Source organism: Cucurbitaria berberidis (genome assembly GCF_010015615.1).
Source record: "Cucurbitaria berberidis CBS 394.84 unplaced genomic scaffold K460scaffold_1, whole genome shotgun sequence".
NCBI classification, from domain to species: Eukaryota; Fungi; Ascomycota; class Dothideomycetes; order Pleosporales; family Cucurbitariaceae; genus Cucurbitaria; species Cucurbitaria berberidis.
In genome coordinates, this window is record NW_024468935.1 from 124,215 (window position 1) to 148,231 (window position 24,017).

The 24,017-nt window shown below is 51.6% G+C and overlaps 9 protein-coding genes across 9 annotated transcripts; 7 read left to right on the forward strand and 2 right to left on the reverse strand.

Annotated features, from left to right (window-relative positions):
• The first annotated feature begins 2,533 nt into the window (after positions 1–2,533).
• K460DRAFT_360446 (protein kinase) lies at positions 2,534–4,246 on the forward strand. The gene is made up of 5 exons (XM_040932272.1): positions 2,534–2,996; positions 3,048–3,370; positions 3,422–3,717; positions 3,778–3,940; positions 4,011–4,246. The coding sequence occupies exons 1-5, from the start codon at positions 2,644–2,646 to the stop codon at positions 4,199–4,201; spliced, it is 1,326 nt and encodes a 441-aa protein (XP_040792148.1). The 5' UTR covers positions 2,534–2,643; the 3' UTR covers positions 4,202–4,246.
• A 612-nt stretch (positions 4,247–4,858) lies between these two features.
• Positions 4,859–6,721, forward strand: K460DRAFT_399703 (uncharacterized protein; the record flags this gene model as incomplete). Its single annotated transcript, XM_040936250.1, has 4 exons — positions 4,859–5,009; positions 5,063–5,347; positions 5,411–5,782; positions 5,835–6,721. 4 exons carry the CDS (start codon positions 4,859–4,861, stop codon positions 6,719–6,721), a joined length of 1,695 nt encoding a protein of 564 aa, XP_040792149.1.
• A 530-nt stretch (positions 6,722–7,251) lies between these two features.
• K460DRAFT_349764 (uncharacterized protein) lies at positions 7,252–8,021 on the forward strand (the record flags this gene model as incomplete). Its single annotated transcript, XM_040931439.1, has 2 exons — positions 7,252–7,816; positions 7,870–8,021. 2 exons carry the CDS (start codon positions 7,252–7,254, stop codon positions 8,019–8,021), a joined length of 717 nt encoding a protein of 238 aa, XP_040792150.1.
• A 620-nt stretch (positions 8,022–8,641) lies between these two features.
• K460DRAFT_324007 (Formyltransferase) lies at positions 8,642–10,194 on the reverse strand (the record flags this gene model as incomplete). Its single annotated transcript, XM_040930558.1, has 2 exons — positions 8,642–9,892; positions 9,942–10,194. The coding sequence occupies 2 exons, from the start codon at positions 10,192–10,194 to the stop codon at positions 9,060–9,062; spliced, it is 1,086 nt and encodes a 361-aa protein (XP_040792151.1). The 3' UTR covers positions 8,642–9,059.
• An 88-nt stretch (positions 10,195–10,282) lies between these two features.
• Positions 10,283–13,260, forward strand: K460DRAFT_324010 (uncharacterized protein). The gene is made up of 4 exons (XM_040930559.1): positions 10,283–10,718; positions 10,772–10,865; positions 10,914–12,317; positions 12,367–13,260. Exons 1-4 carry the CDS (start codon positions 10,474–10,476, stop codon positions 13,141–13,143), a joined length of 2,520 nt encoding a protein of 839 aa, XP_040792152.1. The 5' UTR covers positions 10,283–10,473; the 3' UTR covers positions 13,144–13,260.
• An 810-nt stretch (positions 13,261–14,070) lies between these two features.
• K460DRAFT_349767 (acid protease) lies at positions 14,071–15,707 on the forward strand (the record flags this gene model as incomplete). Its single annotated transcript, XM_040931440.1, has 2 exons — positions 14,071–14,553; positions 14,616–15,707. 2 exons carry the CDS (start codon positions 14,071–14,073, stop codon positions 15,705–15,707), a joined length of 1,575 nt encoding a protein of 524 aa, XP_040792153.1.
• Positions 15,708–17,704: 1,997 nt separating this feature from the next.
• On the forward strand, positions 17,705–18,627 carry K460DRAFT_360453 (uncharacterized protein). The gene is made up of 2 exons (XM_040932274.1): positions 17,705–18,383; positions 18,438–18,627. The coding sequence occupies exon 1, from the start codon at positions 17,878–17,880 to the stop codon at positions 18,292–18,294; it is 417 nt and encodes a 138-aa protein (XP_040792154.1). The 5' UTR covers positions 17,705–17,877; the 3' UTR covers positions 18,295–18,383; positions 18,438–18,627.
• A 312-nt stretch (positions 18,628–18,939) lies between these two features.
• On the forward strand, positions 18,940–22,289 carry K460DRAFT_271795 (ubiquitin fusion degradation protein-like protein UfdB; the record flags this gene model as incomplete). The annotated part of the gene is made up of 2 exons (XM_040927757.1): positions 18,940–21,338; positions 21,386–22,289. The coding sequence occupies 2 exons, from the start codon at positions 18,940–18,942 to the stop codon at positions 22,287–22,289; spliced, it is 3,303 nt and encodes a 1,100-aa protein (XP_040792155.1).
• A 412-nt stretch (positions 22,290–22,701) lies between these two features.
• K460DRAFT_349770 (uncharacterized protein) lies at positions 22,702–23,630 on the reverse strand (the record flags this gene model as incomplete). Its single annotated transcript, XM_040931441.1, has 3 exons — positions 22,702–22,839; positions 23,291–23,490; positions 23,576–23,630. 3 exons carry the CDS (start codon positions 23,628–23,630, stop codon positions 22,702–22,704), a joined length of 393 nt encoding a protein of 130 aa, XP_040792156.1.
• Between the last annotated feature and the right edge of the window lie 387 nt (positions 23,631–24,017).

Consider the following 24,017-nt stretch of genomic DNA (forward strand, 5'->3'; position numbering starts at 1 on the left):
GACTGAAAGAGTTCAGCCGAGCTACCAGGTAACATGCACCACGCTGTTCCTATTCGAAGAGGAGCCCTGTCCGATACTCTGGAACGTCAGCGTGCAGAGAGGACTGCTCGAGAATCCGGACCAATCAAGAAAGACAACGTATTCGTTCAAAGAGGATATATGTCATCCTAGGCCGATGAATAATGTTCTCCGTCTCGATACCCGCAACCGCAAAGTCTAATAAGACTTCTGTGGTTGCAGGGTTGTTGGAACGCCGAAAACTTTGTTTGCGCTCCACGAACCTTCACAGGGCCCCGCAGTCAGGCGCCGAGCCGTGTTTGGGACTGTGCTCCATACATTCGGCGGCGGAGAGAAAGCGAACTGTTTTGATGCTGGGAGGGTAAGATACGTAGCGGATCAACGGCTCATGCAGGCGGATGCTGCGATGTCGTGAGTCGTGACGTTGGTTAGGAGCATGGTTCGGCAGTGGAGTTGTGGAGTTGCTAGGAAACAGAATCTCGCGCGGCGGCACTTGAGTCGATGATTGAAAGGCAGCGGAGCGATATGTGGGACCATGTCAGGTCGAAATAGGCTAATGTGAGACGTTAGAAAATGCTAGAGGCCGCTTGGGTCCGCAGCAAACTAACACTTGAGCTCTCTTCCACCCACAGATAGTCCCACGCGGTGGCACTCAACTCGAATGCACTTCATTACTAGACATCACCCCACACACAGCGATGTGCGCCCGGATAATGACAGTCAGGACCCAAGAGACCAGGCTGTGAGACCATAGCGTCGAGTACTGATTAACATCTGCGGCATGCTCTCCTCCTGTTCCACAGCGGCACTACTAGTACCGGCAAAGAGGTTCGCACAGGTGTACAGACCTGCACGGCCGATAATAAAGCTACGCGTCGTGCCCCGCAATTAGAATACCAGATATAAAATATAGCCATGCTAGTCCGAGACGTCAAAGCGACGCACGGCACGCGATCATCAAAGCTGCCACGAGTTCCAACATGGAGTCCTTGATCATGGTGCAGGTTAGGATCCGCACAGCCTAGGCCTCGTCCTAGGGCTTAGGTAGCGGTAGCAAGTAACCGCAATTTGTGGCAATCGATAGATAGCAAAGTGAACTTCCATTGCCCGAACAAAACCGGCGAAGATGGGTTGAGAGCATGCATTGCATGACGCCCACGTTTCGCCAGGAGCTGTCCGCCAGGGGGCGTCCCGCTATGCCTGTTTTGGATATCATCTGCAACAGAGGTTGCAGGTCTCACACTTCGAGACTTCTCGGGGAAGCTCTTAGCCACGGTCCGATTGATGCAGGCTGACGCTTCTGTACGTTAGGTTATGGTGTCGATCACGCTTGAGACGTCCCCCGGCCACTGCCCGCAACGCAATTGGATGATCGTTGTAAAGCTGAATTCCGTGCCTGGGACATGCCCGCAAGAACAGACTAGATGTTGCTGAATCGAGATCGCAGCTACCGCACATAATCCCGGGACCTCAACATAAAGCCTCGTCATCTGATGTCCTGACTGTGTCTGGTAAAACAGTAGTTGCTGCGAGTAGGCGGCAATAAGAAGGGGATTTCTTGAGCCTGCGCGATTTCTTGAGCCTGGGCTGGGCTGCGTGGAGCGACTCAGCGTACATAGTAGATCCGAGTCGCCGCCGTCTCCGGATATCTCCGTTGCCTCTGTGATTCTGAGCGTCTGTGAATCTGAGCGAGCCATATGCGACAAGAAATAGCGGGTAGCCACAATACCTACAATTTATCTACTCTTATGTAAAGCTCTTTCTAGATTAGACCTTAAGTTACATAGGGCGTAACTTGAGCAATAAGTAAACAGATTGAGTAGTGGCTGAGCCCACCTGAGCTCACCGTGAGCTAGCGAGATTGTGCCTGATTTCCGCCCTGGGCAGCATGACGAGGGTCTGAAATTGGGCCCCAATCGGCCGCTAAGAACGAGAATGCACCAGTCAGTTGAAGTCAAATCCAGCATTAGACTTATTGGTAAGGAGGTCAAAACCAACCTAGGAATAATAAACACACAAGCCGGACAACCGCAGGCTAAGACCAAATTTAAAGAGCTGACAAAAGCAGGATGCGAGACTTCGCTGGATAGGAAAATCTGACGCTAGCGAGCAAGCGCTGGTAGCTCGCGGCAAGGGCCTTATTTCAGGCCCGTAACCTTTACTGGAGGCGAGCGTAGATTGCTCAAGAAAGCTGCAATTCAAGAGTTTCACTCTGTATCAGCGTGGGAGCTCAGCATCTGCATGAAGAAGCTAATGCGACTATCCGACCTTACTAAGCTCGCTAATAACAAACAGATATTCGAGGAACAAGGAATATCTGTCGGGCACTCTAATGATTGGGGTTGACTTCGCGCGCGGCAACGTCTTGCCTCGAGATGTTGAGATTCAGCTACACGCGCAGTAGATAAAAGCGCCAAGCTGAGCGGGCCCCAACGTCGCCAAGCGTCGCTAATCGCCCCGGGGCGCAGTGTCAGGTGATCCCTGGCTAGTACCTTGGTGAGCGACAGTTCGCTGGCCCTTGTCTTAAGCTTTCATTCCTCTCCATCCTCCATCCTCGCTGACGACCGAAACCTTTGATGCTCATTCTTTCATTCCCCTCGGGCTTGGTTCGAGGATGCTCTCGTCATGACCTGTCTTTATCCATCTTCCCATAAACTTCTACATCTCCGCAACCTACCCACGCAATTCACTTGGCCATATCTCTGCCATCCCCCCAGCTTTGCCCGTCTTTTACGACGATCATCACCACATAGAAGGGCGTCCTCACTCCAGCCTTCTTCGCAACCTTTAACATTCCCCAGTTCAGGATTCAAGGTGATAGAGTCCTCGATTTCAGTGGAAGAAGAATTGATCCCGAACTACAAGGCGCAGAGATATTATCCAGTTCGTATCGGAGAAGTCTTTAATACGAGATACCAGGTCATAGGGAAGCTAGGCCATGGCTCAAGCTCGACTGTTTGGCTTTGTCGCGATCTTGGGTACGAAGACTCAAGCATTTATGATTTTCCGGGCTGATCTATATTTCATAGGGATCGCCGATACATTGCTTTGAAAGTATACGTGAATAGCTCCAAGGTCCATCGAGAGCTTCCGATTTACCAGCATATCAATCAAACCCAGTCAAATCACTCCGGCCGGACATGTATCCGGATGCTTCTCGACTCATTTGAGATTCTTGGACCAGACGGGAAACATACTTGTTTAGTCCATCAGCCATTAGGAATGAGCCTACACGACCTCAAAATGCGGGCTCGGAGAAAAGTCTTTAGCAAAGAAGTATTACGAGTCTCGATTCGCCAACTTTTAGCTGCCTTGGACTTCCTTCATAAGGACGCACACGTCATACATACTGGTGATTTCATAGTGCTTTCCGTGGCTTGGATAACAGCTAACTCGTCTCTAGACTTGCAGCCAAGCAATTTACTTATGGGTATCAATGATGAGAGTTTTTTCTCACAATACGAACAGAACGAACTCGATAATCCGAGCCCCCGGAAACCTCTCGATGGACGCACTATCTACCTCTCGCGGCCACTCCCCCTTTCCTTTAGACCTCCACTTCTCTGTGATTTCGGCGATGCTCGATTTGGCGAAGGAGTCCATCGCGACGACATCATGCCCGACGTGTATAGAGCTCCCGAAGTTATCCTAGGCATGCAATGGAGCTATTCGGTTGATATTTGGAATGTTGCTATGGTAGTAAGTTATTCTCTCGAGTATTTGATTGTTTTTTACCACACAGTACACTTAGATGAACAGGTTTGGGATCTTTTTGAACATAATAGACTTTTCACTGGGAGAAGCTCGGATGGCAAGTATGATGATGGGAATCATCTTGCAGAAATGATTGCAATCCTGGGTCCCCCGCCCCCTGAATTCCTCACTCGCACGGAGAACAGCCTTCGCTACTGGGATGAGAATGGTAAGTGGACTTGGCAAGAGTCTCTAGTTTGAGAAAAAGATTTTCAGCTAACGAAAAACTACTTTTCCAGGCATGTGGAGAGACCTTATTCCCATTCCCGAAATCAACCTCGAACTCCTCGAACAAAGACTGGTTGGTGAAGATAAAGAAGGATTCTTACAATTTATACGGAAGATGCTTACCTGGATTCCGGAAGAAAGGCCATCTGCAGAAGAGCTCATCTTCGATCCATGGTTGATGGAAGGGCTCTTTGAGTCGTAGTTTGGCTCGGCTGGGCACTCACAGATTCCACAACTAGGGCCGCCATTTAAATAGAAGCAATAAAGTCGTTTCGTACTCAGCATCGCCCACTGCGAAATGAGCCGGATACGCTAATTCGCAACACCAAAAGCTGGTGGCATGGTCAAACTCTCCACAGCTCAAAGCACCCCCTTAGCTTACCTTAACCTCCTTGAGGATTTTCCTCAGATGATGTCCTCAATATTGCTGCAGCAAACGACTTGCTCAGACCCATGCTCTGTCATTAAGATCTTCATAAAGGAAGCACCTTTGTCAAAGACGGCAAAATATACAGTTTCATCGATTGGCAGGCTACCAGGAGGATGCAGATTTCAAAGATGCGCTCAAAAGTGACTTGTTCATTGTGTAGCAATCGGCGGAATTAACATTGTTTCCGGGTTCGAAGATTTAGAATGTCGCAAAATTGGTGCTCTTCCCTCCATCTAGTGGGTACAAACTGCTGAGTTGGCCAGGATCCCGGCGCTTGAGTCAAGTGGGCCCCTGCTAATTTTAGGCACGTGTGGATGCCGCCAGCGCGTCAAATGCCGACCGAGATTTCCTAGAATCTATGCCCACTTTCTTCAAACACACCTTTCCACTCATTGCTTCTTGGTCCATCTCAGTTCAGTTTTCTTTACCATGGTTAATATCTTTGGTCGCATTCGCCGTGTTCCTGCCGTAGCGAAGACCACGACACCGATGCCAGTAGCGTCCACAATTTCGAGGCCAAAATCTTCGAGTCAAACAAGTAAGAACCAGGAGAGATGGCTCAGCTCCAGTAGTACGGAAGGTATGATGTGGCTTTTTCTTTAAATGTATGCTAAAATAAACTCAAATAAGTAGATACAAGCCCGTACCGTTATTCCTCTGGGAGATGGCTGCACAAGGAACGCGACCGATTCGCAACGCGAAACCTGCAGTTTGATTTTCAGGAACTCCTCAAGGTTGCCATCAGTACTAGACCCAGTGCAAGTTCCGTAACGCGTTTCGAAAAGCTAGAAGGAGGCTTTAATCGAGCGTTCATTTTACATCTTGATGACGACACAAAGCTCGTGGCACGAGTTCCCTTTCAGCATGCAGGCGCTCCAAGGTTGAGAACAAGTTCAGAAGTCGCAACCATTTCCCATGGTAGGCCCACCCGATTGAGCCTTTCTAAAGGTCATGTATAAAATTCTATTCACACTCCCCAAGTTCAGAGGAAAACGAACATTCCAGTTCCATCTATTTTGGCGTGGAGTGATGACCCGACCAATGCGGTGGGCTCGGAATACATTATCATGGAATACGTGTCTGGTGTGCAGCTGCATAGCCATTGGCCAAAATTAAACGGCAGACAGCATCTTGACATCATCCGTAAGCTCGTAAAATACATGCAAGAACTATCGAAATTGTCGTTTCCTGCATTCGGAAGCCTCTACTTCAACAATGCGTCACTAGCAGGTCACGAAAAGGTCGACATTTGTGATGGCTTTGTCATTGGTCCAAATTGTCACCCAGAGTACTGGTCGCTTGCTCCCGACAGCTTGAGAAACTATCAACGGAGACAACCAAACCACGGCCCTTGTACGTACATCCAGCGACCTAAATGAAAAGTATGAAGTACTGACCACAATAGGGAGTGATTTTGCCATGTACACACAAGGGCTTCTAGACAATGGTTATTCACGCCTACCGGAATCAATGCCAAATTCACTGCCAGAGTACCATGGATCCATCCCAGATCATATCCAATTATTAGAAGCCTGTGAAAAAGTCGTCGACAAATTTACCAACGTTCCGCGAATTCGAAATATCTCAGAACCTCTTCTTCTTCATCCAGATCTTCACAAACGAAACGTCTTCATCTCCGAATCAACTCTTGAAATTACTGGGCTCATCGATTGGCAATTCACGGCTATCAATCCGACATTCACCTATGCCCAGGATGCACCCGACTTTTTGTTTCTCTACGATCACATCGACAATCTTGTCACCAAAGAACTGGGTAAAAATGCCGATGTCACAGCAAGGGAAGAACGGACGAAGAAGATATTAGAACGAGTCGACCTGTACCAGAAAATGTACACAACATGTCTTCGCGGCTGGATACCAAAATTGTGGCAAGCCCGGCAAACAAATGAGACGCTGCTCCGGATTTTCCAATACTGCGGCACCTCGTGGCGGGACAGCGCGCCAGCACTCCGGCAAGAACTCATCGAGCTCTCGCGCGAGTGGGAAACACTTGGACTACCAGGCCACTGTCCATATCAGCCCAGCGCTGACGATCTGGACCGCCATGCTGCCCAATATGCCGACTTTGAGCATGTCATGGATGCGAAACATGTACTGATGGAGACTATTCGATGCGATGCGGATGGATGGGTCAATAACGATGCTTATGATTTGGCGAAAGAGTTGTGTCATGACGTGTATTTGAAGTACCTCGAGACGGTGAAAGAGGATGACAGTTTGAGCATGTCTGAGGAGAAGGCGGTGGGGTTATGGCCATTTGATGCTAGGTAGTTTCCTGATAGGAGAGTCCAAAAGAAGAAAGAGCGATGGAGCAGAGTTAATTGGTGGTGAAAAGTAGCTTGGCGTTGGACAGCCGACATGGCATTCTCCACCTCTGTGTAACAACAATAAGTCTCGCCCTTGACGATTCTCCTAAAACTTTTGCCCCTAGCAGGTGCGTGTATAGAGGGAGGGGGCACATCGGGATTCCATGTGAGACTGAGCCGGCCATGATTAGCCTGAGCCAGCCATGATTGGATCTTGATCAAGACTGAGCACGAGTGATTAGAGCATGAGCTGTGGTAGTGCCTTTTGCTGCAGTTTAATGCCAAAATTGGTTGACCTAGTTAGTAGTGGACTAGTGCTGTGCCTGTTCCTGTCTGGACGGCGTTTCGTTCCGCCGTGTTGGACCCTGGCCAGAATGAAGGCCATCAACAATCGTCACTTTGCCAAGTTCATGAACCGACACCTGCGACGACCGTGACTGATTCGACGTGCAAGTGAGTAGAATCTTACTCGCCCAGTCGCTGCCACCAAGTGCGATGAAGACACAACTCGCGCGCAGCTGGGCCGAGCCGCTCCTGTCCGGGAGCGTCGCAAGGCGCTCTGTATCGCGACCCTCGGCGCCATTCCTACGCAACTTCTTCACATCGATGCAACCCTCCGCGATATCTTTCAAGCAGTCAACCGTCCTTTGGTCTCGTCGCTCCCAGCCCTCTGCCCTCTCTCGCCACCTCCGATTGCGCCGCTTCAAGAGCGACAAACCGAGTTCGCAATATCAGGGCCCTACCCCACATCTCGGCAGTCCCGAGCCAGCTCTATCATTCTCCCAAAGGCTAAAAAAGTTATCTCGCGAGTACGGGTGGTCAGCGGTGGGCGTCTATCTTGGCCTGTCTCTCATCGACTTTCCCTTCTGCTTTCTAGCAGTACGGCTTCTAGGGGTAGAGAGGATAGGCCACTATGAGGATGTAGTCAAGAGCGCCTTCTGGAGCGTTGTACGGTTGGCATTTCCAGATGCAGGGAAGAAGTCAGCAGAAGAAATCGCCGCCGCTGCTGCTGAGGCTGCCGACGAGGCTGCCGTGCAAGCAAAGAACGGAGCGAATGCCTGTATGAACACTCGTCCGCTTCGAACAATGACTATTGGCTAACCCTTGCGATAGCAATCTGGACTCAGCTCGGGTTGGCCTACATTGTGCACAAGTCCTTGATCTTCCTTAGGGTACCGCTGACCGCAGCCGTCCTTCCAAAGGTCGTTAAAACTCTAAGGAAATGGGGTTACGACATTGGGAAGAAGAAGCCCAAGCCAGCGTAACCCTTGGTATCCGTTTGGGCAACAAATAACCATACAACAACAGCTCATCTCTTTCTTTAGGTGTCCACAAAATGGGCAGTTTCTGCATTTCTCATGCATCACGAAGGTGTAACAAAATGTACATGTAAGATATGGGTATTTAGTAGCATGTAGTTGTATTTCCTCATCAGCGAGCTAGCGACCAAAGCTTGAGCTCCCACAATTATTCAAGACACCCAAATATTATAATGGTTAGGCAACATCCACTATATATATTCCCACTAATTTCATCATTGGGTCAGATTTCACCCTTGAGGCAGGCATGCACTCTTGTTCCTCCAAATCCTTTTTGACTAGCTCTCAGGCTTTACAGGGCTATTTTTGATCGTTATATACTCCTTCCATCGCACACAGCAAACGACGACTACCCCACATATAGAGAGGCTACATAGATTTCCTTGAAACTTTACTAAACTCCTGCTTGCTGCAAGATGCTTTTACTAGTTTTAATCTAACCCGCCTAGCATTGTCCAAACAACTCAGTTACTGTTAAGAACCTATAGTTCTGTTGCTACAATTTTTAAATAATAATATATTAGGTTTCTGATGGCAATTGTTGAAAGTTTTTTAATAATTTATTTAGCTGACCTAGTATTGTGTAAATTTTACTGCCTTAATACTGTGTTAAGGTGCTGGGTATAGCACCTGAACTATGATTTTATACTGATTTCTCTTACTGCGTTGTATGATCCGCTTTAGCGTTGACTTTACTTTCTCTCAAAGCAATACTCCTTCCATCGCATACTTCCCAGAGTTAGATTCGATCCATCACGCTACAGACTGAGCAGGTCGTAGTATGCTGAATATAATAATCTTTTCTAAATTACAGAAGCTTGGTACAGTAATGTTGTACTATCATCGCATACTACCTGAGCGGTTTGAGTCCTCTGAGAAGTTACACCTTGGAGCGAATCTAGGTTTCAACATTGCTATCCTTGCAAAAGGGGTAGTCTAACTACCTAGATTGCCCTCGTCACCGTTTGCATCCATTTCAGCCCGTCAAGGTCTAAAGACAAACACTCTCACTGCCTCCCTTTCTTGAGCAGGAAACATGCGTAGTAGCTTCGCATTTCCCTGTCCCGCCTTGAACCCTGCATATGTGCTCTCCAGTATAACGCCCGTCTTCCCACTAGCATCACGGAACAGCGGATAGTCATAGCCCTTTTGTACCCAGATGCCTGGCTCACCACCACGTTCATCGATCTTCCCCGTATCTGCGATCTTGTGTATTATCAGGCGGTCGCCATTAGGCAGAATGCACCATGAGTCCCCCAGTGCGTGCTGAATAGACAAGATGTTCTCAATAGTATTGACACTAAAGTCGATGAAGCGGTCCTTCTTCGTGATCTTTGGGGCGTGGTCGATGGGTCCGTCCGAAGTATCATACCATCCTACATCTTCAAGTGGAGGGGCGAATCTATGCGTCTTCAAGACGTCTACGAGCATTTCTGCTCCTGTTCTCGCTAGTTGCTCCTCTAACAGCACAGCGTTCAGACCAGGAGGTACACGTATGCCTGGCGCAGGCGTCTGCGCGAGTATCGTGCCACGGTCAAACTGTTTCGAATGCAGCGTTTGTATCGAGACGCCGGTATATTCGCGCCGTCGCAATAAAGCGTGTTCGATTGGCGCTGGACCTCGCAAGTCAGGCAGGAGCGAGGGGTGCACATTCAAGCCACCGTATCTCGCTAGACCTAGGATTCGCGGGGGCACGAAGAGCCCGAAGGATACGGCGATGGCGAGGTTTATAGGCGTGGGAGGTGTCCAGCCAGTGAAGGTGTCGATTGCGTGTGTAGGAAGGGCGAGCTCGTTGGTGGACACCTGCTTGATGGGTACTGTCTCGCGTCAATTGGCATTCCTTGTCCAAGTGAGACGCACCAATACCTTCTCGTAGGGTCCTCAGGCCACGTCCTGCGGGCTTGGCTGGTCGGTGGACTACATGGATTGAGTCTATGAGTTGCGGTGCATCATGCTTGACCCCATTCAAGGCGCGCAATGACGCGATGCTGAACTCATCGGAGCCACAAAATAATATCCTCAATGGTTCTGGGATTCGAGACGAAGCTACCGTGGAGCTATATCTGTGGCATGTGGGGAGAACTAAGGAGCGGACGGAGGCCGGCAGCCTCCAGAGCATGGTGTTTCTGGAAAGCCATAGGAACGCGATCTAGAATCAAGCTTCATCGGGATCTGCGGGGCTGTCAAAGCACGATCATCGGCGACACCCCTGTTTCCGCAACCACACACATACCGGTGCGTCTCTAAACTGCAACCATGGCGTTCAAATAGCCAGACACCCGCTTGTTGACAGCAAGTGTCAGCAGTCTCGCTATCTTGAACCCCCAGGGCTTCTCCGCGGGGTGACTCTCGCGCCCACCTCCAACGCCATCGCGAGCAGCACTTCGAGTATGCACGCATGTCCTCCATGGCGATTCCAAAGGTTGTGCCTGCGCAGCTGTCCTTCCTCGCCATCTACAATCCCTCGTTAGGCAGCTCAGACGAAACGTTCCACCAGCAGATCGTCTTCTACTACTCCAAAGCCGCCAAAACACTCTCGAAGCTGAACAAGGGAGACAAACAGAAAGAGCAGGAGCTGCGTGAGGAGGAGAATGAGAAGCTACGGCAAGTCGGGCTCGCGCAGGGCATGGTTGGCTTTGCAAAGTACGCCATTCGACATATTATGTTCAAGGGCGTGGGCGCTGACAGCCGAGTAGGAGCTTCTCCAATGGGGCTGCCGTCGACTCAGTAGAGACACATAAATCGCGCATTGTGCTTCATGAGCTTGAAGGTGGCTGGTGGATACTTGCTGTAGGTACATGATCCTACATGTTGTATGCTCGACTGACGCCACTGCAGTCCATCGATCTCACCCAGCTCCCCGCCGCCACCGATGCCCCTCGAACAGAGAAAGGTAGCAAAGCCACAGAGCCAGCCATCGAATACTCCTCGCGCGAAGTCAGCCCCCCTGCGCTCCTAATCCAGCAGCTTATCCGCGCTCAATCCGTTTTCCTTCTTCACCATGGCTTGACGCTTGGAGACATGTTCGCGAAGCACGGCCGCACAAAGTTCTGCAGCATCCTCGAGAAGTACTGGTCCCGCTTTGCGAGCAACTGGGATGTCCTCCTGCACGGAAGCCCTGCTGTAGACATATACGGTGGCATGAAACTGGCAGCAGGCGGCGAGCTAGGCATGGGGGTTGGGGAAGAAGAGTGGGGCAGCAGCGAGCGCGATGTGCTTGAGGATTTTTCGCGCAGAACAGAGGGCTTGGTCGACATCATGGTCTCGCGCTTCGGTGAGGCGTCCCCTCTCCAGCAGGCCAAATCGTCGGTAGACCCGAAGACGCTCGATGTAGCTGAAGTGAACCCCTGGCTTGGGAGTGGAAAGAACGTCCATGCCGCAGATGGCGTCGTCTTCTCTGGTCTGGGAGTGATTAGTCGCAAGTCGCTAAGAGACCTGTCACATTGGGTGGAGTCCATCTACAGCCATGGAGAGTATGCGTACGGAGTAAAAGAGAACCCGACCGCTGACCGGAGAAAACGCCGACGGAGGAACCCGAATCCAGAGACAGAGGTCTCAGCACTGAGAGCGCCTGATGCTACGCCTGATGCTACGCCGCAAGACAGGCCACAGCTAGCTCCCTCGCAGTCTGGGTCTGGTCTGCCTCCCGGCATACCACCTCCGATCGTCAAAGCGGCTGAAAGCTCTCTGGACAGGGCTTCTGCTGCTGTCGAAACAGCCAATGCCCGTGATGGGAATTCGTCGAAAGAAGATTCGAAACCAATGCTTGCGTCTTTGGGTGATACCGAGATGTGGATGAAGTACATGACACTTGGCTATGGCACAGCATGGGGTGGCAAAAGGACCATGGAAGAGACTCAGCCTGCCGTAGAGCAACCTACACCGAGAAGGACACCATCGCCGCAAGCCATGCGTTACGTTGAGCCAGCTCCAGACGTGGATCTGGCCGAAGAGAAGCGCAGGCTACAGATTCAGCAAGAGAACGATGGTTACTTCGTCATCGGATCAAAGGGCGATATGCTTGACGTGGGTGTAGACGATGAGAATGATCATGGCAGCTGGAACAATCGCATCGCGCTTCGGACGATACATGTCGAAGTGGATCGCCCCGAGGGTTCCTCGATGGGTTCCTTGCTGGCGCCCAGCCTTGACTCGGACCAAACACCATCATACGAGAGGAGTTTGGGCGTCAAACATAGGACAACAAGTAAACTCTTCCGGCTACAGCCTATAGTCTACGTGGTACGCACCCCGAGTCAATTGTGTCCCTTCTCACTAACTGCTTCTACAGCATCGCCCCTTCATTTACACCTTCATGTTTCGTCAGCGGACGGACGCCCTTGCCATCGCCTCGTTCTACCGAGATATACACAATTTCTTCTCCCCACTTCATCGCTCGCTTGACAGGAACACATCGCCAAACAGGGTCGCCGCTCGGCTATCAGCCGCGTCCAACCCATATACCACCATGTCCTCCACAAAGGGCGCAGATCCGAATACGCAGCCAATCTACGACCTCGTCTATGATCCTCGCACCTTCACAGTTCATTCCAGTGTCCCGAACATTCCGGATCCAGGAACACTCATCGCCGCAGGCCTCAGCAGCAGCAGTAAAAACGCATTGGGCTGGAGTCGAGTGGAAGCACTCAACGTCCACTCCCAGATACTAGCTACGGTAGCGAGCACGCGCCGCAACCTCTCTGAAGTAGAACGGACATGCAAAACAAGTCGCGGTTGGTGGGTCGTGTGGATGCGCTTGCCACCTTCACGCGCCAGTGACGAAGCACTCCAATCTCAAGCCTCCCACCACTCTTCAGTACAGTTCAATACCGATGAGCTCCGTGAAGCATTCCTAGTCAGACGGGCGAGAGACTCGTCGGCCATGACGACGAAGAGCTCCAGCAGCCGGTTTGCAAGTGGGATGTGGAGTGGCCTGGGAATGGGGAGTGTTGGGCAGACTCAGAGGATGGGCGGCTCGGCTGCAGGATGGGGGCCGAAAGGGTTGGCGGAGGGGATTGGGATTGATGCTCGGAAGTACGTCGAGGAGCTTTTGAGCTTGAACAGATGATATCTCTCTGGGCATAAAATGCTTAGTTCATTTTGAACAGGAATGAGCCAGGAATTTCTAGACGAAATAGAAGATAGAACAAGCTGAATACACATATCCAATATTTTTTATAACACCAAGCTGCATTTCATGTGCATCATCGAACCTGAATCTCTGTCTTTTCGTCCTATTTACATTCCGCAAATGTCCTAGCTTATCGAATATCGAAAATCAAAAAGTGTGCAAGATGTTCCCCCTACCGACCATGATTGGCGTGCCTGGCCGCCACTGGGCTGTTTCAAACCCTCGAATCCAGGGGTCGCCCCGCACAAAACTCCGCTCACATCATCACAGGCGGACTTTCTCAGCTGCCCCGGCGTCATCTCAATGCCACATCACTTTGCGTCACGTCTCAGCTGCGTCCACGGCGGCGGTAAAAGTGCGGGTCCAACATGAATATTTCTTCACTGCATTTCCCTCCGTATCCACTTTTCAGTGCTTTAGGGCTTGTTTGAGGGCTGTTTTTAGAGCGTAGTGTTGATGTGGAGAAGGTTCAGTTCAGGTCGACGATCTACACCAGGGCTCGGGGTGGCGGTTTCATGGGTACGATACGAACACGAACGGTCATAACGCGCTCCGGACTCCCGCCTTACGCCCTGGGCCATTCCTGCGCGGTGGGTGGCATTGTCTTTTCCATGCTTGCCTGCTTAATTTGGACATTCTATTCTACTCCGTTTTTTTTCTTTCCTCTAGAGTTTGTTTAGCACTGCATTGCCTACCTGGAGATCTCGCCTTGGAACGAAGTAGTTGGACGCGCCACGTTTTCGAATCGCTATTCAACATCTGCTATAGCACGCGTATTCAAAGTACCTGGAGCAGGGGCTAGAAAGCTCAAGATTCTACCTGGTCTACATGTGGCGTTAGGAACGACTAGGCGTTGAATTTATAATGCGTACATCGCTATCGACATGGCTAGCATTCTCAGCAGCAGCAGCACTACTACCCACAGCCACGGCATTCTACCCATACCAATACGGCGACGATAGCAAATCCTCTTCTTCCAGCTCCAATTCCAATTCCCGCCTGCGACGAATACCTCTCCCGCCCTCTACCTCCAACGCCAACTCCAACAACAATGTACAACCAATTACACTACCTCTCCGCCGCGTACCCTCCCCTCTCCGAGCTCGACAGAACACTTACAACATTGTCAATTCCAACGACCCCAAGCAGGAGAAGAGCGTGGCGATTGACCAGGATGGCAGGGATATAAGCTACATGGTCGCCGTGACATTTGGCGACAGCAAGGAAGAGTATCATTTGCTGCTTGATACCGCGGCGAGCAATACATGGGTCATGAGCCAAGAGTGCAGTAGCTCAGCATGCAAAACGCACAATACGTTTGGAGCGGGGGACTCGAGCACAGTAAAGGTACGTTACGTTTTACACACTCCAGAAAGTCGATTCAGGTTGTGCTAACTGATCCATTGTAGCCAGACTCCTCCAAGTCCTTCAGCGTAACCTACGGCACCGGCTCAGTGAGTGGCACCCTCGCCACAGACATGCTGCACATCGGCGCCCTCTCCCCCACCCTCACATTTGGCCTCGCCACGACTGTATCCCAGGAATTCCGCTCCTACCCCATGGACGGCATCCTAGGCATCGGCCGCGGCACACCCCCCACCACCTCGGGCTCCATCGCCGCGCCGCAAGTCATGGACGTACTATCCACCAGTAACCTCATCGGCGCGAAACTCTACGGCATACACCTCAGCCGCGCCAAAGACGGCAAACTAGACGGCGAACTGGATCTCGGCGCCGTGAACAAAGACCGGTTTAGCGGCGAGCTAAACTGGCTGTCGGCCGTGGACAACGACCGCGGGTTCTGGGAAGTGCAGCTGGAGGACGCGGGCGTGGATGGGAAAACGCTCGGTCTGAGCGGGCGGACTGCAATCATGGATACAGGCACGTCGTACATCCTGGTGCCCAGGGACGACGCGCTGGCCATGCACTCGCAGATCAGCGGGTTCAAACAAGACGGCGAGACGTTCGGTGTACCCTGCGAAGCCACTGCGGTCATTCAGTTCTCGTTCAACAAGCAGGGGTATAACATCTCGACTGCGGACTGGGTTGGTGCGAAGATAGAGCGTGGGGCCATGAGCGGGTTGTGCATGAGCAATATCATCGGGCGCCAGACGTTCAGTGATAAGCAGTGGTTGGTCGGCGATGTGTTTCTCAAGAACGTGTATTCGGTGTTTGACGCGGATGAGAAGAGGGTTGGGTTGGGGGTCAAGGGGAGTGAGGATGTGGACAAGACTGGGGAGGCTTCTTCGACGACGATGTCTAGTGCGGCTAGTGGTGAGTCTACTTCTACTTCGACGACGATGCAGACGTGGTCTAATGCCCTATCAGCAACGGGAGCGTCGAAGACTGCAAACTCGTCTTCTGGCGGAGCGAGTCCTACCGCCCCTGCCGAGGGTCAACCTCAGGGCCAGAATGGTCAGAGTGGAGCTGTTGGACGGGCTTCAGCTCCTTTACTCGGTCTCACAGTGGCGGGAGTAACGTTACTTTCACTGTTCATATAGGGAATACTTTGCGTATATAGGATATGGATATGACATTGCCATGGCGTTGGATAAATAGGAACTGGAGAATGGCGTGGTCAATAGGGGTATTTGCATAGCATAGGCTTGCGGTTGCGTGGCATAGCATAGCATAGCGTTGCATAACATGACACATCACTTTGTTTACCTCTCTTCTTCCGTCTTTCCTCTGCATACATGCACACGACTCTTAACTGTGAGAAGAATAAACCCAATTTATACACAATTTCAGCTGCTTATTTAGATAAGAACATAATAGCGAATACTAATGTAGTTTACATCACTCACTTACCATGCAGTTACGAGACGGGAGTGAGTAAAGTCATGGCATAAAGAGATGAGCGATTGGTATGGAGCACAAGGGAAGCTGCCTGCGAGACGCGAGCCAAACAACGCACATTATTAGAAAGATCCTACCATTTGCTGAAAGCCGATAGCTGCTCAATCTCGATCCACACGCTCAGAGAAGATAAACCCATCATGAACTACCCCAAGATGATGTACTGCCAAACACAAAAGATCCAGCGCACTAAACGCCTCGTATAGGAGCCGCTTGGAAGAAAAGGCCCTTGATCAGCACAGAGGCGACTCGACTTCTACCCCGACCGTCCTACACATTGTAGCCCTTCCCGAAATGGCAGACGACCATTACACACCCGAGAGCCACCACAGGTTGTTCTCCCCCGTTTCAACATGGCGCGGCTGCGGCGGCTCGCTACTTGGACATCAAGCTCTGACCTTGCTTACAAGATCAAGCACTTCTTCGACTTCTTCTCTTTCCGGGTGAGCAGGGCAGCCCGTGTGGCGTGCTCGAATACCTCTCGGACACCCTCGTTTGTCTTTGCCGAGCACTCGAGGTACTTCTGGGCGCCAATCTTCTTGCGGACATCCTCGGCCTACAGTGGAGGTTAGCAGGAGGTAGTAGGTCATGTCAGGGTTCACTGACCTGCTCGGGTGTCACGGGCTTCTGGGAGGTCTTGTGCAGCTCCTCAATCGTCTTCTGGTCGAAGCGCAGATCCTTCTTGCAGCCGACGAGGATGATGGGAAGGCCCTGGCAGAAATGAAGGACCTCGGAGATCCACTATATGATGCTGTCAGCCAACCAGTCAGTGTCCGCGTGCCCTGTGCAGCGTACCTTCTCCTGGACGTTGTCGAGCGAATCGGGCGAGTCGACGGCGAAGCAAATCAGGATAACGTGCGAGTCGGGGTAAGAAAGCGGGCGGAGACGATCGTAATCTTCCTGGCCAGCGGTATCCCAAAGGGCGAGCTCCACATGTTTACCATCAACCTCGACATCGGCGACGTAGTTCTCAAAGACGGTGGGAACGTAGACCTGTGGGCAGACAATGTCAGCATGTGCGTCATGGTGTGCGGTTGTGTTGACGTGGAAAAGTTGCGACGGGGATGCAGCCAGTAGGCTGACGCAGCTCAGGGATGCAGGCTCGGAGCGCGGCTGGCACTCACCTCGGGGAAGGTGCCCTTGGAGAAGACACTGTGGATGTTGGATTAGCTATTGAGCGGTGCACAAAGGGGCAAAGGGTTGCCATGGAACGTCTGAGGCAGCACTTACATGAGCAGGCACGTCTTTCCACAGGCGCCGTCACCGACAATTACGAGCTTTCGGCGGATCTCAGCCATGGCGATGTGTGAAGGTCTGGTGCTTTGGGTATCGAAGGCGGATCAGGATGCTGTTGGGAGAGCAGAGAATTAGCAAGTGTGATGAGTGAAGGGTGTGGTTGAAGTAGAGTGTCGTGAGGAGGCAGCGGGCTCCAGGGCCGTCCGTGGCTAGGCACTTTGATCACAGACGGGGTCGTGCCGCTACTGCGGCTGAGCAGTTCGTGGCTGAGGCGCGGAGCGGGTCGGCGCAATTAGGGCAGAGACGGGTGCGACAAGTACGTACATGGTGGAGAAGAGGGCGTGTTGTTGGAGCGGGTGCAGGCGACGGGGTGTTGTGTTGTGTTGTGTTGTGGTGGTGTGGGAGGCGAGTGAAGTAAGTAGAGAGAGAGAGAGAGAGAGAGAGAGAGAGAGAGAGAGACCAGACCAGACAAGACGGGCCAGCGACAGAGTCGGCTAGGGTCAGGGTAGCGCTTGAAGGGCAAGATAGTGCTAAGATACCGGTAAAGCAAAGCAAAGCACCCCCAAGTCAAGTCACATGCATGCACTCGTCTGCGCGTCCTTTTGTTTTGCTTTGCCCTGCACAACTGCTGCCATGATGGTGCTCCTATTCTTCCTCCAGGACTGCATGCAGCATGACATGACTCCACCCAAACAACCTCCACTCTTCAGTCCATCTTATAGTCCATCACTCACTCCATCTAGTCGCGCATTCGTCACCGCTGCGACGACGTGGACAAGGGTTTCAGGCTTGTTATTAGGCTTGCTGCTTGATGTGACAGACGCTCGCCCGCCTCCCAACGCACGGCAGGTCCCGGTAACTATGGCCTACCCAGTAGCCTGCGTCCTCCATCTCCTGGTGCTGGTGCCTACCATCCATTTGGCCCCTGCTACTGGCTTTGATGATGCCTGGTCTGCTGAAGTGTGTCATGTCAAAGAGCCGTTTGGGCACTGAGCTCCCTTCGCTTGCGTTTGCGGGTGGCTTGGTATAGCATTGTTTTGTTATTATATCCATGTCTGAACTGTCTCTCTCGTCCGGTGCAACTAGAATTGTTAGTACGGGAACAACCGCGTGCCACTAGACGGCTATCGACGTACGTAGGCCTACACCTAGAGTAGCCTGCCTCTGTATTCCGTCTACTCCTACACACGTCACGTCGTATCCTGCGGGGAGGCCAGTTGCACGTTCTCGTGAGGCTTTGGAGCTATGACCATCAGCACAGCATAATAATAATAAGCACACCTACAGTAGAAGCACCAAGGTCCAGGTGCACGCTCAGTCTCTTATGTTTGTATATTCTAACCTGCCACCTAAACTCCACTTGTGCATAAATAAGCAGAAATACCTGCTGCTGAATAATCATCTACTAAATCTTTTCTCCCGTCTTCTACCAGCTGCGCACACGTGAGTTGGCGAGATGCAGGGCGTGGCGGGGCTCCGCGAAGCTCTACGCAGTTCCGCGGTTCAGCTAGCAATCAACCCCAACTTTCACCCTCTCACGTCTCACGCCTTACGCCGAACGGCCTTTTCCTTCCTTTCCCCCCACATATACATTAATACCGCGCTGTTCCACCCTCTCTCCCTCCCACACTCGCTATCATGGCAGACCAACCCCCATCACCACCACCACCGCCCCCACCGGAACAAGACAGCGCCATGTCCGACGCTGATAAAGTGAGCCCCAACCGCCCGCTCAAGAGACCCGCTGACGAGCATATCGCGCAGATCCGTGCAAAGCGACTTGCGAAGCTCGGCGGCCCCACGCCTCCAGGCCCTTCACGAACGCCATCGACGGCTCTAGATGCCTCAACACCCAGCAGCTCCTCACCCAAGCCCACAGAGGTCGACGCTTCAGCACAGCAGCCACCTCAGACTCAAGCGACACCACCCCCGAACCCCTTCTCGCAGCTAGGCATAAAGACCGACGACGCACCCAAAGCCCAAATCACCATCAAGCCCAAGCCCGTTCAACGCTCGAGCAGCGGCACATTGTCGCGGCCTGCCCCAAAGGCCCAGGAAGTGAGCATAGAAGCGTGGGAAGATCGAAATATCAGCGGCGTCTTCAGGATAACCCTGGACGAGAACCGTACACACGATACACATGGACACAAGCTCTTTTTCGCGGCGGACGCGAAGGGCGACCTCGAAGATGAGGCCAGGCCGCTCCGCTTTACCACCGATATGCTCGACTCAGTCATACTCGAGTCTGCGTCGAGCCAGTCGCAAGGCAGTGCTTTGCACTATTTGCTAGGCTGCTGGAAGCGCGTGTCGAAGCTCTTTAAGAGCATTTCCAACAAGAGCGATCCCAAGTTCGAAATTGCCAAAGAGGCCAGACGGCTATGCTTCAGCTACTGCATATTTGCTGCGACTATGCCGGACATGTTTGGCGAGGAGACGCCCGCGGAGAATCCACTGGCCGAGCGTCTACTTCTGGGGCCAGACGATGAGCACGGCATCTGCTACGACTTCCTCACCGAGGCTAGCCAGCGCATAGGCGAAGATGAGACGATCAGAGAAGCCCTCGTGGGCGCCATGGAAGATCTGAGCCGGAGACTGGCAACAGTCTCCATGAACGGGGACTACAAGCCTTACATGCTGATATTACGCGTCTTCATCCGCTTCCCGCCGCTCATTGCTGCCTTGGGTCAGTCGGAAACGTTCTTGCCAGCCGATATTGAAGCTCAGCACATCGAGACGAGGACTTTCTTAGGCCCTTTCTTCCGCCTGTCTCCAATGCAGAGTGAGGTCGCACTCAACTATTTTTCCGGATCCGCAGCCACGGATAAAAGCCTCATTGCAAACGCTCAACGAGCGGTTCGCATGACGCTCCAAACCCACCAAGAGGAACTGCTCGACATCACAAACGCCTTCATCAAGAATAAGGAAACGCGGGAAAAGATACTTGACTGGTTTGCGTTGACAGTGAACAAGAACCACAAGAGGCGGGCTATACAAGTGGACAGCAAGACGGTCTCGTCTGACGGTTTCATGGTCAACGTTACTGTCATCCTAGACCGTCTATGCGAGCCTTTCATGGACGCAACCTTTTCCAAGATCGACCGGATAGAGATTGACTATCTGCGTCGATCACCACGCGTTGACATCAAGGACGAAACGAAGATCAATGCTGACCAACAAACCTCTGATGAGTTCTACAGCCACAAGGTTGAAGGCACCAACAACTTTATTAGCGAGGTTTTCTTCCTGACGGTAGCCGCTCATCACTACGGTACCGAGGCTGCCAACTCCAAGCTGTCTAGTCTGCAAAAGGACGTGAAATGGCTAGAAAAAGAGCTGGCTAAAATGGAGCCAGAGCGACACAAGTACATGTCGAACCCAGTACAATTACAGGTATTTGACAACCATATTAGAAAAGTCAAAGATCAGATCGAGCGGGGCAAATGCAGCATTCTGGCAATTCAGGGCGTCTTGCTTGACGAGACCACCCAGGCTCGCTCTATGCAGTTGATGCGGTACGTCATAGTCTGGTTACTGCGACTTGTGTCCCCAGGAGCGTCTTTTCCAAAGAAAGAGCTTCAACTGCCGCTCCCCAGCGAGCAACCCGTGGAATTCATGTGCCTGCCAGAGTACTTTGTTGAGGACATTGTCGGGAACTTCAAGTTCATCACCCGTGTGATGCCACATATCATCACCACCACCCAATGTGAGGAGCTGGTGAAGATCTGCATTGCGCTCTTGAGGAGCTCAGAGTATATCAAGAACCCGTACCTCAAGTCTGGCCTTGTCACCATCCTCTTCTTCGGTGTGTGGGAGATTCCTGGTCGATCCAAGGGAGTGCTGGGCGACACTCTCTTTGCACATCCCTTCGCCATGCAGCACCTGCTCCACTCCCTCATGAAGTTCTATATAGAGTGTGAGAGCACAGGTGCCCACACGCAGTTCTACGACAAGTTCAACATCCGCTACGAAATTTTCCAAGTCATCAAGTGCATCTGGCCAAACACCGTCTATCGGGATAACCTCGCAACCGAGGCGCGGTATGTTTCCACAGTGTAATGTCTTTGTATATACTGATGAGATCCAGGGTCAATCTTGAATTCTTCGTTCAATTCGTCAATCTGTTGTTGAATGATGTCACATTCGTCTTGGACGAGTCATTTACTGCTTTCAAGGACATTCACGAGATCTCGAAGGTGCTGAAGAATCCACCGGCAGATATGGATCAGAACGAGCGACAAGAGCAAGAAGAGAAGCTCTCGGCCGCGCAAGGCAAAGCCAAGAGCTACATGCAGTTGACGAACGAGACGGTCGCCATGTTGAAGCTGTTCACCGAAGCGCTCGCGGACTCATTCACCAAGAAAGAGGTCGTCGTTCGACTAGCACACATGTTGGATTATAACCTGGAAGCCCTAGTGGGTCCAAAGAAGTCTAACCTCAAGGTGGAGAACCCGGAAGATTATGGATGGAACCCGCGAAACATGCTGGCTGAAGTGACAGATGTGTACCTAAATCTCCAGAGCAAGCAGTCTTTTATTGACTCTGTTGCTACAGATGGACGCTCATACCGCGCGGAGTACTGGGACGAAGCCTACAAGATCCTACAGCGCTTCAAGCTCAAGTCGCCCGAGCAGATGCAAGAGTGGCAGGACATGGCTGAGCGCATTAAGACTGCGAAAGACCTGGCAGATTTGGAAGAAGCCGATCTCGGAGACATTCCAGAGGAGTACACGGATCCTATCTTGGCCACACTTATGGAAGACCCGGTCACCTTACCTATCAGCAAGATCGTCGTTGACCGAAGCACAATCCAGAGCCATCTTCTCAGCGACCCGCACGATCCTTTCAACCGCACACCACTCACAATCGACGACGTAATTCCCAACACACAGCTGCAAGAAGAGATTCAGAGCTGGAAAGCCAACTTGCTCGCCCAGAAGATGGCGGAGCGTAAGGCTGCTGCCGCCGGCGACGCCATGGATACATCTTAAGAGGCTCCAGGGGGTGGATGACCACGCACGGGGGACGTACTATGTACAGAAGATACGGAGTTCAAACTTGCTGCACGGTCATTTGAGGCGCAACGGCATTTGTGATAGACTTGGGACAGATCAAGCATTGGTAGCCTCGGATAGAGACTTGCATTTTCCAAAGCATGTCAGGTCCGATCGTTTATGTCACGTTTTGTTAGGGAGGCAGTTAGTCCAGACTTTTGGTTGGTTTCGAAGAGTCATCCCAATAAGACATGACGCGTGACTAGATTCGCTCTGCCAATATGCATGCTCCTGAAGTGATCGCGTTTACAGTCATATTCCCATCCCCCCAATAACTTTACAGCCGTATTTACACTTGTAATATGATACACGTTGTCGCTTGCACCTGCTACAGATAGATAGACCGATCTCACACCACAGTCTTCTTCTCCTCCTTCTCCCGCTTGCCAAATGTGTAGGCAAGACCACATCCTACCACGTTTACTGCACAGAGGGCTAGTGAACCGCCTCTTACTACGCCCCGGACAGTGAATTTGTTCTTCAGGCCCTGGGGAGGGTTAGCGCTCTGTCAATCGGGTTGACTTGGATGTCTTATGAGTATAGAAGAGATAAGAATAGACTGGACTAGGCCATACAAACCAAAGTAGATATAACAAAGTAGACAAACTGAACCAGACAAACTAAACTACATAGACTAAACCAGATAAACCAGATGAACCAAACTAGTGAGAAGAAAAGGTTTTAACGCTCGGAGAGCTCTCTGCAATCGTAGAAGTGGTGTTGCAACGCAATGAACGGTACAGTACTGCGAAAGCCAAACCAAACCAGACAAAATAAATCAAGCAAACTAAACCAGACAAGCTGAACTAGACATAAAGAACCAAAGAAACTGAATTAGACAAACCAAACGAACCGTGCAAGAGAAAGTAAACCAGACAAACCAAACCGAGCCGAACGAAGACAAACAAACTTCAAAGACAAGATAGAGAACAACGTACCTGACTCCGCCTCATCGCCAATATCGCATATAGCCCACTCCAGGCCGCGGTAATACCCGCCGCGTCCGTCTTGTAGTTGCTCAAGTTGAGATACGAGGACAAGAGCAGGACCGGGGGGAAGAGCATGGGGAATGGCTGGAAGGGCCGTGCGTGTTGGGCGGTTATCAAAGTCGCTAAGAGAGTTGGGGGGATGGAGTTTTCTAGTCAGTGTTAGAGGATGAGGCGAATTATATGTCTCTTTGTGAAGTTTGAGAGCACGTGAGGGAAGTGGTGTAGGGAACATACCTCCCCAGTTTCGCAGCGATTGAAGCATGGATTGTTGAGTTGGTTTGTCGGCCATGGTGAGATTACTGGCAGCGTGTGTCGAGGGAAGGAAAAGGGTGGATCTCGTGAAATGACAGTCAAAAGGTTGTTTGTTTTCTAGGAAATGGTCGCGCCCGCGCGAGATTGAGCACAGATTGGTGAAGGTCAATGACGTTAGGGCCAGGCGGGGCCCGTGCCAACCCAGTTCCGGGAAACTGGCCTCGACTCCTCGAACTTCAACAGATAGCGGATTGTAGCAAGAAGACGGCAGACTTGTTACTACATCCCCGTCCCGTCCCTGCGACCGTTCATTGCGCCCGCGCATCCTATACACCTCGCCGCAACTCTCCTCTATTCGTACGACATCGGTGCACCAACGTACATCAACGCTGCCACCTCGGCGGCCCTTACACATCCACCCACC